General features: G+C 50.7%; 1 protein-coding gene across 1 annotated transcript in view; it reads left to right on the forward strand.

Moving 5' to 3' along the window:
• The window catches only part of csmd1a (CUB and Sushi multiple domains 1a), a 190,864-nt gene extending 180,943 nt beyond the window's left edge, over nt 1–9,921 (forward strand). Inside the window, exon 5 of the mRNA XM_038971948.1 lies at nt 9,710–9,921. Coding sequence (XP_038827876.1) covers nt 9,710–9,921 — 212 coding nt within the window. The remainder of the gene's footprint in view (nt 1–9,709) is intronic.
• Nucleotides 9,922–10,411: the final 490 nt, after the last annotated feature.

Genomic DNA, 10,411 nt, shown 5'->3' on the forward strand with positions numbered 1-10,411 from the left:
ACACACCGGTACACAAACACTGATACACACACACACACCGGTACACAAACACTGATACACACACACACACCGGTACACAAACACTGATACACACACACTGATACACACACAAACACCGGTACACACACACTGATACACACACTGGTACACTTACGCTCGCACGCACACACACACACACAGACAGACACACACACACCATCTCTGTCTCAGTGCTTGTAGTTTGTGTCATGCTGAGCAGAGCGCTGTGACAGAGTCATCTGTGCCGGGGCCCTCAGGAAGCCCACGTACAGACATACATGGTGTGTATGTGTGTTTGTCTTTCTGTGTGTGTGTGTACCGGTGTGTGCCTCTGTGTGTGTGTGTGTCTGTGTGTGTCTGTGTGTGTGTGTCTGTGTGTGTGTGTGTCTGTGTGTGTGTGTCTGTGTGTGTGTGTGTGTGTGTGTGTGAGAGAGGGAGAGCAAAATCACACATACTGGGCACAGAGATCCACATCAGTACCCCCCTTTACCTCCATCCCTCCATCCCTCCATCCATCCCTCCATCCCTCCGTCCCTCCATCCATCCCTCCATCCCTCCATCCCGCCATCCCTCCATCCCTCCATCCCTCCATCCCTCCATCCATCCATCCCTCCATCCCTCCATCCATCCATCCCCCCATCCCTCCATCCCTCCATCCCTCCATCCCCCCATCCCCCCATCCCTCCATTCCCTCTATCTCCTCCATCCCTCTATCCCTCCATCCCTCCATCCATCCATCCCCCCATCCTGCCATCCCTCCATCACGCCATCTCTCTATCCATCCCTCCATCCCTCCATCCCTCCATTCCCTCTATCTCCTCCATCCCTCCATCCCTCCATCCCCCCATCCTTCCATCCCTCCATCCCTCCATCCCCCCATCCCTCCGTCTCTCCATCCCGCCATCCCTCCATCCCTCCGTCTCTCCATCCCCCCATTCCTCCATCCCTCTATCTCCTCCATCCCTCCATCCCTCCATCCCCCCATCCCTCCATCCCTCCGTCTCTCCATCCCGCCATCACACCATCCCTCCGTCTCTCCATCCCCCATTCCTCCATCCCTCTATCTCCTCCATCCCTCCATTCCTCCATCCCCCCATCCCTCCATCCCTCCGTCCCTCCATCCCCCCATCCCTCCATTCCTCCATCCCTCCGTCTCTCCATCCCCCCATTCCTCCATCCCTCTATCTCCTCCATCCCTCCATTCCCTATGTTCCTCCATCCCTCAATTCCTCCATCCCTCCCTCCATCCCCCCATCCCTCCATCCCCCCATCCCTCCGTCTCTCCATCCCCCCATCCCTCCATTCCTCCATCCCTCCATCCTCCATCCCTCCATCCCTCCAACCCTCTATCTCCTCCATCCCTCCATCCCTCCGTCTCTCCATCCCCCCCATCCCTCCATTCCTCCATCCCTCCATCCTCCATCCCTCCATCCCTCCATCCCTCTATCTCCTCCATCCCTCCATCCCTCCATCCCTCCACCCCTCCATCCTCCATCCCTCCATCCCTCCATTCCTCCATCCCTCTATCTCCTCCATCCCTCCATCCCTCCATCCATCCATCCCGCCATCCCTCCACCCCTCCATCCCTCTTTCAGCCTTCCTTCCCATCTCCCAATCCAAGTTCCCTACCTTTGTGCACAATTGTGCAAATCCAAACCCGTTTCCTCTCCTCCGCTCCCTTCCTTTCTCTCTCTCCTTCTCTCCCTCCATCCCTCTTTCTCTCTCTCCTTCTCTCCCTCCATCCCTCTTTCTCTACCCTCCTCCCTCCCTCTGTCTTTCTCCCTCCATCCCTCTTTCTCTCTCTCCTTCTCTCCCTCCATCCCTCTTTCTCTCTCTCCTTCTCTCCCTCCATCCCTCTTTCTCTCTCTCCTTCTCTCCTTCCCTCAACTTTTTTTTTGTTTGTTCCCCCACCCCATGTTGTCCAGCTGAAACAAAGTACCAGGGCATGCTGGGATATCATACATGTGTCACTTCCTCTGGAGTAATTACACGGCAACACGTTTTAGAAACTGGCAATTTAATTGAGGTCTCTCGCTGCGGCAGGGCCACATAAACGCTGGTGAACATGCCTGAACGCTCTCTCATAATGCATAAATGTATTGTTAATGTCACTACAATTATCTTGCCCGGCCATACGTTTGACAGCACAGCTGTACAGCAAATAAAATGAAGCAATAGCCGGTTGGAACTTGTATAATATTCTGGGAATGGGGGGGGGTCTGTGTCAACTATGAACCAGTTGGATCAGATCACAGTCAACTCTCATTTAGCAGTTATCTTTTGTTGTTTAGGCTCTGTCTCTCGATCTCTATCCTCTATCCTCTCCTCCCTCCTCTCATTCTCTATCCTCTCCTCCCTCCTCTCATTCTCTATCCTCTATCCTCTCCTCCCTCCTCTCATTCTCTATCCTCTATCCTCTCCTCCCTCCTCTCATTCTCTATCCTCTATCCTCTCCTCCCTCCTCTCATTCTCTATCCTCTATCCTCTCCTCCCTTCTCTCATTCTCTATCCTCTATCCTCTTCTCCCTCCTCTCGATCTCTATCCTCTATCCTCTTCTCTCTCCTCTCATTCTTTCTCCTCTCCTCCCTCCTCTCCTCCTGTCTCATCTCTCCTTCTCTACATCCATCTCTCTTCCTCAGTGAAAGCGTGTAATGTATTCTCTGGCAGTAAATGTCAGTGCAGCTGCCTAGACTCTCGGCATCTCTCTCTCTCTCTCTCTCTCTCTCTCTCTCTCTCTCTCTCTCTCTCTCTCTCTCTCTCTCTCTCTCTCTCTGTCTCTCTCTCTCTCTCTCTCTCTCTCTCAATTCAATTCAATTCAATTCAATTCAAGGGGCTTTATTGGCATGGGAAACATGTGTTAACATTGCCAAAGCAAGTGAGGTAGATAATATACAAAAGTTAAATGAACAATAAAAATTAACAGTAAACATTACACATACAGAAGTTTCAAAACAATAAAGACATCACAAATGTCATATTGTATATATACAGTGTTGTAACAATGTACAAATGGTTAAAGTACACAAGGGAAAATAAATAAGCATAAATATGGGTTGTATTTACAATGGTGTTTGTTCTTCACTGGTTGCCCTTTTCTTGTGGCAACAGGTCACACATCTTGCTGCTGTGATGGAACACTGTGGTATTTCACCCAGTAGATATGGGAGTTTATCAAAACTGGGTTTGTTTTCAAATTCTTTGTGGATCTGTGTAATCTGAGGGGAATATGTGTCTCTAATATGGTCATACATTTGGCAGGAGATTAGGAAGTGCAGCTCAGTTTCCACCTCATTTTGTGGGCAGTGTGCACATAGCCTGTCTTCTCTTGAGAGCCAGGTCTGCCTACGGCGGCCTTTCTCAATAGCAAGGCTATGCTCACTGAGTCTGTACATAGTCAAAGCTTTCCTTAAGTTTGGGTCAGGCACACTGGTCAGGTATTCTGCCACTCTCTCTCTCTCCCTCTATCTCTCTCTCTCTATCTCTCTCTCTCTCTCTCCCTCTCTCTCTCTCTCTCTCTCTCTCTCTCTCTCTCTCTCTCTCTCTCTCTCTCTCTCTCTCTCTCTTTTTCTCTCTCATTTACACCACATGCAGACAGATAGTTGTGATTCTGCCGTGAAGTGATAGTGGTATAGAACATGTATATTTTGCTTCGGGCTCAGTGTGTGTGTGAATATTGTCTGTTTCTGAATATTGTGTGTGTGTGCATAGTGTGTGTGTGTGTGTGTGTGTGTGTGTGTGTGTGTGTGTGTGTGTGTGTGTGTGTGTGTGTGTGTGTGTGTGTGTGTGTGTGTGTGTGTGTGTGTGTGTGTGTGTGTGTGTGTGTGTGTGTGTGTGCATAGTGTGTGTGTGTATGAATAGTGTGTGTGTTGTTCTACGGTCTGCACTGCCTCGTAGTTCGGTTGTCATGACTCCCAGGGAAGGAAAGCGTGGAGGCAGGTCTGCTGCTCCGAAGCATGAAATCCCCCCCGACAGGCTGGAACACCGTTCTACCGTCTAAACCTCTGAGATGGGACCGTTCTACCGTCTAAACCTCTCAGATGGGACAGTTCTACCGTCTAAACCTCTCAGATGGGACCGTTCTACCGTCTAAACCTCTCAGATGGGACCGTTCTACCGTCTAAACCTCTCAAATGGGACCGTTCTACCGTCTAAACCTCTCAGATGGGACAGTTCTACTGTCTAAACCTCTCAGATGGGACCGTTCTACCGTCTAAACCTCTCAGATGGGACCGTTCTACCGTCTAAACCTCTCAGATGGGACAGTTCTACCGTCTAAACCTCTCAGATGGGACAGTTCTACCGTCTAAACCTCTCAGATGGGACAGTTCTACCGTCTAAACCTCTCAGATGGGACCGTTCTACCGTCTAAACCTCTCAGATGGGACCGTTCTACCGTCTAAACCTCTCAGATGGGACCGTTCTACCGTCTAAACCTCTCAGATGGGACCGTTCTACCGTCTAAACCTCTCAGATGGGACAGTTCTACCGTCTAAACCTCTCAGATGGGACCGTTCTACCGTCTAAACCTCTGAGATGGGACAGTTCTACCGTCTAAACCTCTCAGATGGGACCGTTCTACCGTCTAAACCTCTCAGATGGGACCGTTCTACCGTCTAAACCTCTCAGATGGGACCGTTCTACCGTCTAAACCTCTCAGATGGGACAGTTCTACCGTCTAAACCTCTCAGATGGGACCGTTCTACCGTCTAAACCTCTCAGATGGGACAGGTCTACCGTCTAAACCTCTCAGATGGGACAGTTCTACCGTCTAAACCTCTCAGATGGGACCGTTCTACCGTCTAAACCTCTCAGATGGGACAGTTCTACTGTCTAAACCTCTCAGATGGGACAGTTCTACTGTTTAAACCTCTCAGATGGGACCGTTCTACCGTCTAAACCTCTCAGATGGGACCGTTCTACCGTCTAAACCTCTCAGATGGGACAGTTCTACCATCTAAACCTCTCAGATGGGACCGTTCTACCGTCTAAACCTCTCAGATGGGACCGTTCTACCGTCTAAACCTCTCAGATGGGACCGTTCTACCGTCTAAACCTCTCAGATGGGACCGTTCTACCGTCTAAACCTCTCAGATGGGACCGTTCTACCGTCTAAACCTCTCAGATGGGACCGTTCTACCGTCTAAACCTCTCAGATGGGACCGTTCTACCGTCTAAACCTCTCAGATGGGACAGTTCTACCGTCTAAACCTCTCAGATGGGACCGTTCTACCGTCTAAACCTCTCAGATGGGACCGTTCTACCGTCTAAACCTCTCAGATGGGACCGTTCTACCGTCTAAACCTCTCAGATGGGACCGTTCTACCGTCTAAACCTCTCAGATGGGACCGTTCTACCGTCTAAACCTCTCAGATGGGACCGTTCTACCGTCTAAACCTCTCAGATGGGACCGTTCTACCGTCTAAACCTCTCAGATGGGACAGTTCTACCGTCTAAACCTCTCAGATGGACCGTTCTACCGTCTAACCTCTCAGATGGGACCGTTCTACCGTCTAAACCTCTCAGATGGGACAGTTCTACCGTCTAAACCTCTCAGATGGGACCGTTCTACCGTCTAAACCTCTCAGATGGGACCGTTCTACCGTCTAAACCTCTCAGATGGGACCGTTCTACCGTCCTAAACCTCTCAGATGGGACCGTTCTACCGTCTAAACCTCTCAGATGGGACCGTTCTACCGTCTAAACCTCTCAGATGGGACCGTTCTACCGTCTAAAACCTCTCAGATGGGACCGTCTACCGTCTAACCTCTCAGATGGGACAGTTCTACCGTCTAAACCTCTCAGATGGGACCGTTCTACCGTCTAAACCTCTCAGATGGGACAGTTCTACCGTCTAAACCTCTCAGATGGGACCGTTCTACCGTCTAAACCTCTCAGATGGGACCGTTCTACCGTCTAAACCTCTCAGATGGGACCGGTCTACCGTCTAAACCTCTCAGATGGACAGTTCTACCGTCTAAACCTCTCAGATGGGACCGTTCTACCGTCTAAACCTCTCAGATGGGACCGTTCTACCGTCTAAACCTCTCAGATGGGACCGTTCTACCGTCTAAACCTCTCAGATGGGACCGTTCTACCGTCTAAACCTCTCAGATGGGACCGTTCTACCGTCTAAACCTCTCAGATGGGACCGTTCTACCGTCTAAACCTCTCAGATGGGACAGTTCTACCGTCTAAACCTCTCAGATGGGACCGTTCTACCGTCTAAACCTCTCAGATGGGACAGGTCTACCGTCTAAACCTCTCAGATGGGACCGTTCTACCGTCTAAACCTCTCAGATGGGACCGTTCTACCGTCTAAACCTCTCAGATGGGACCGTTCTACCATCTAAACCTCTCAGTCCTCCTTCCTTTCCCCTCTCTGTCGTCCTCCCTTTCCTCCTTCCTTTCCCCTCTCCCCCCTCCTTCCTTCTCTTCCCACCTTCCCCCTCCTCCTCACTTCTCCTCCTTCCTCTCCCCTCTCCTCCCTATCCTCGTCCCTTCTCCCTATTTAGTCTCACCCATCACCTCTCTCTCCTCCCTCTCTACCTCCTTTCCTATCTACCTTTTTTCTCCTGGCCTTACACATCACCTGTCACCATCCATCTCCCTCTCTCTTTCCGTCTCTCCCTCCCACGGAGAACCGTGGTTCACACTTCACAGGTTTCCTCTCTTCCGTGCGCTCCGTCTCTCTCATGGGGGGTTGCCGTGGTTACAGATCAGATGGATGTTTGACAGGACCCTGGGCTTCAGTAGCCCCACCCCCTTCCCTCCCTCTCACACAGCTAGCCGGACGCCGCTAACAAATACCACGTCACACACACAGACACACACACACACACACACACACGCACGCACGCACGCACACACACACACACACACACACACACACACACACACACACACACACACACACACACACACACACACACACACACACACACACACACACACACACACACACACACACACACACACACACACACACACACACACACACGCACACACACACACACACACACACACGCACACACACACACACACACACACACACACACACACACACACACACACACACACACACACACAGACACACCACACACACGCACACACACACACAGACACACACACACACACACACACACACACACACACACACACACACACACGCACACACACACACACACACACACACACACACACACACACACACACACACACACACACACACACACACACACACACACACACACACACACACACACTGTCTTTACCAGCCTTTACCAGCTCAAAAGCTAAGCCATAGCATCTCTCTACACTCTCTGGAGAGACAGACAGCCAAGGGCCACAGTAACAATAGTTTTTTTGTTTTCTGTTAAATTGTCTCCTGACAGGAGAGAAGAAAGTGTTCCCAGTGTGAAATGTTTAACACAAATCTGAATTAATACGATTGAATCTAATTCAATTTAATCAACTCCACCGTTGCTTCGACTTGCATCATCCAACCCATGTTCTTCCCCGAAGAAGTACAGTCGTAAGTCATAAAACCCTGAAACATTTTGTAGTGTTTCTGGCAGGTGTTTTGGACCTCTGTTCTATTGTAGCCGTCGGCTTACGACACTCTGTATGTTCCCATACGCTGAAGGTAACATCAAAACAACACACAATATTTCTCTGTCTGCATTTGTATTGTTATAGTACTGGTTTGGGCGACATTTGTGTTACTTAATATTTATATTTTTTACAAAACAATTTGAATTATACATGTTACACACATTCCTGTTTCAAAGCCATCTCTCTCTCTGCTCCTTCTCTCTCTCTGCTCCTTCTCTCTCTGCTCCTTCTCTCTCTCTGCTCCTTCTCTCTCTCTGCTCCTTCTCTCTCTCTGCTCCTTCTCTCTCTGCTCCTTCTCTCTCTCTGCTCCTCCTCTCTCTGCTCCTTCTCTCTATCTGCTCCTTCTTTCTCTCTGCTCCTTCTTTCTCTCTGCTCCTTCTTTCTCTCTGTTCCTTCTTTCTCTGCTCCTTCTCTCTCTCTGCTCCTTCTCACTCTGCTCCTTTTCTCTCTGCTCCTTCTTTCTCTGCTCGTTCTCTCTCTCTGCTCGTTCTCTCTCTCTGCTCGTTCTCTCTCTGCTCCTTCTCTCTCTCTGCTCCTTCTCTCTCTGCTCCTTCTCTCTCTCTGCTCCTTCTCTCTCTGCTCCTCCTCTCTCTCTGCTCCTTCTCTCTCTCTGCTCCGTCTCTCTCTCTGCTCCTTCTCTCTCTGTTCCTTCTCTCTCTCTGCTCCGTCTCTCTCTGCTCCTTCTCTCTCTCTGCTCCTTCTCTCTCTGTTCCTTCTCTCTCTCTGCTCCTTCTCTCTCTGCTCCTTCTCTCTCTCTGCTCCTTCTCTCTCTGCTCCTTCTCTCTCTCTGCTCCTTCTCTCTCTCTGCTCCTCCTCTCTCTCTGCTCCTTCTCTCTCTCTGCTCCGTCTCTCTCTCTGCTCCTTCTCTCTCTGTTCCTTCTCTCTCTCTGCTCCGTCTCTCTCTGCTCCTTCTCTCTCTGCTCCTTCTCTCTCTGCTCCTTCTCTCTCTCTGCTCCTTCTCTCTCTGCTCCTTCTCTCGCTCTGCTCCTTCTCTCTCTCTGCTCCTCCTCTCTCTGCTCCTTCTCTCTATCTGCTCCTTCTTTCTCTCTGCTCCTTCTTTCTCTCTGCTCCTTCCTTCTCTGCTCCTTCTCTCTCTCTGCTCCTTCTCTCTCTGCTCCTTTTCTCTCTGCTCCTTCTTTCTCTGCTCCTTCTCTCTCTCTGCTCCTTCTCTCTCTCTGCTTCTTCTCTCTCTGCTCCTTCTCTCTCTCTGCTCCTTCTCTCTCTGCTCCTTCTCTCTCTCTGCTCCTTCTCTCTCTCTGCTCCTCCTCTCTCTCTGCTCCTTCTCTCTCTCTGCTCCGTCTCTCTCTCTGCTCCTCTATCTGCTCCTTCTCTCTCTCTGCTCCGTCTCTCTCTGCTCCTTCTCTCTCTCTGCTCCTTCTCTCTCTGCTCCTTCTCTCTCTGCTCCTTCTCTCTCTGCTCCCTCTCTCTCTGCTCACTCTCTCTCTGCTCCTTCTCTCTCTGCTCACTCTCTCTCTACTCCTTCTCTCTCTGCTCCGTCTCTCTTTCTGCTCCTTCTCTCTCTCTGCTCCTTCTCTCTCTGCTCCTTCTCTCTCTCTGCTCCTTCTCTCTCTGCTCCTTCTCTCTCTGCTCACTCTCTCTCTGCTCCTTCTCTCTCTGCTCCTTCTCTCTCTGCTCACTCTCTCTCTGCTCCGTCTCTCTCTCTGCTCACTCTCTCTCTGCTCCTTCTCTCTCTCTCTGCTCCGTCTCTCTCTCTGCTCCTTCTCTCTCTCTGCTCCTTCTCTCTCTGCTCCTTCTCTCTCTGCTCACTCTCTCTCTGCTCCTTCTCTCTCTCTGCTCCTTCTCTCTCTTCTCCTTCTCTCTCTCTGCTCCTTCTCTCTCTTCTCCTTCTCTCTCTGCTCCGTCTCTCTCTGCTCACTCTCTCTCTGCTCCTTCTCTCTCTGCTCCTTCTCTCTCTGCTTCTTCTCTCTCTCTGCTCCTTCTCTCTCTGCTCCTTCTCTCTCTGCTCCTTCTCTCTCTCTGCTCATTCTCTCTCTGCTCCTTCTCTCTCTGTCTTTTCGTCTGCCTTTTGGTCAGTCTGTAATCCTAACCTGTGTCTCTCTCCTTCTCTCTCTCCCCCAGCGGATGATGGTTGTGGGGGTACGTTGCGAGGCCAGAGCGGTGTGATCACCAGCCCCAACTACCCAGGGGAGTACAGCAACAATGCGGACTGTACCTGGACCGTCCTGGCTGAGCCTGGAGACACAATCGCCCTGGTCTTCTCTGACTTTACACTGGAGGACGACTATGACCTGCTGGAGGTCAGCGGCACAGACGGACCCTCTCAGTGGTGAGTACCCAGCCCGACGGGGATGTTTTCTGGGGAGGGGACGGAGAGAGGGTGGGGGGTATGGTGGTTTATGGTTGGTAAACTGCTGGAGGGAGGGGTGCTGAGGAGAACTCTAAGTGGTGAGTACCCAGCCTGGGTGCTTTGATGTGGGGGAGGGATTGGGATAGGGTGGCATATGGTCCTGGTTGGTTGGTCTACTGCTGGAGGTCAGGTTGTCCCAGTGGTGAGTACCCAGCCCGAGGGGGATGTTTTCTGCGGAGCAGATGGTTAGAGGGGCTTGGTGATGGTTAAAATATTTACTATGCTGTGACCTTTCAGGAAGTTGGCATTTCCTGTCTCTGTCTTTATTTGTCTGTTTTTATCTTGAATAAGATATGATGAGAGATTACTAGTGAGCTTACTGGTTTACCATAACTATAATTCAACATGTATCTGATTACTAGAGCAGCGTGTCCATGTGTCTTCTATTCAGTGCATGTTGTTCTCTTCTGAAT

The sequence above is a fragment of the Salvelinus namaycush genome, chromosome 32 (genome assembly GCF_016432855.1).
Source record: "Salvelinus namaycush isolate Seneca chromosome 32, SaNama_1.0, whole genome shotgun sequence".
NCBI lineage: Eukaryota > Metazoa > Chordata > Actinopteri > Salmoniformes > Salmonidae > Salvelinus > Salvelinus namaycush.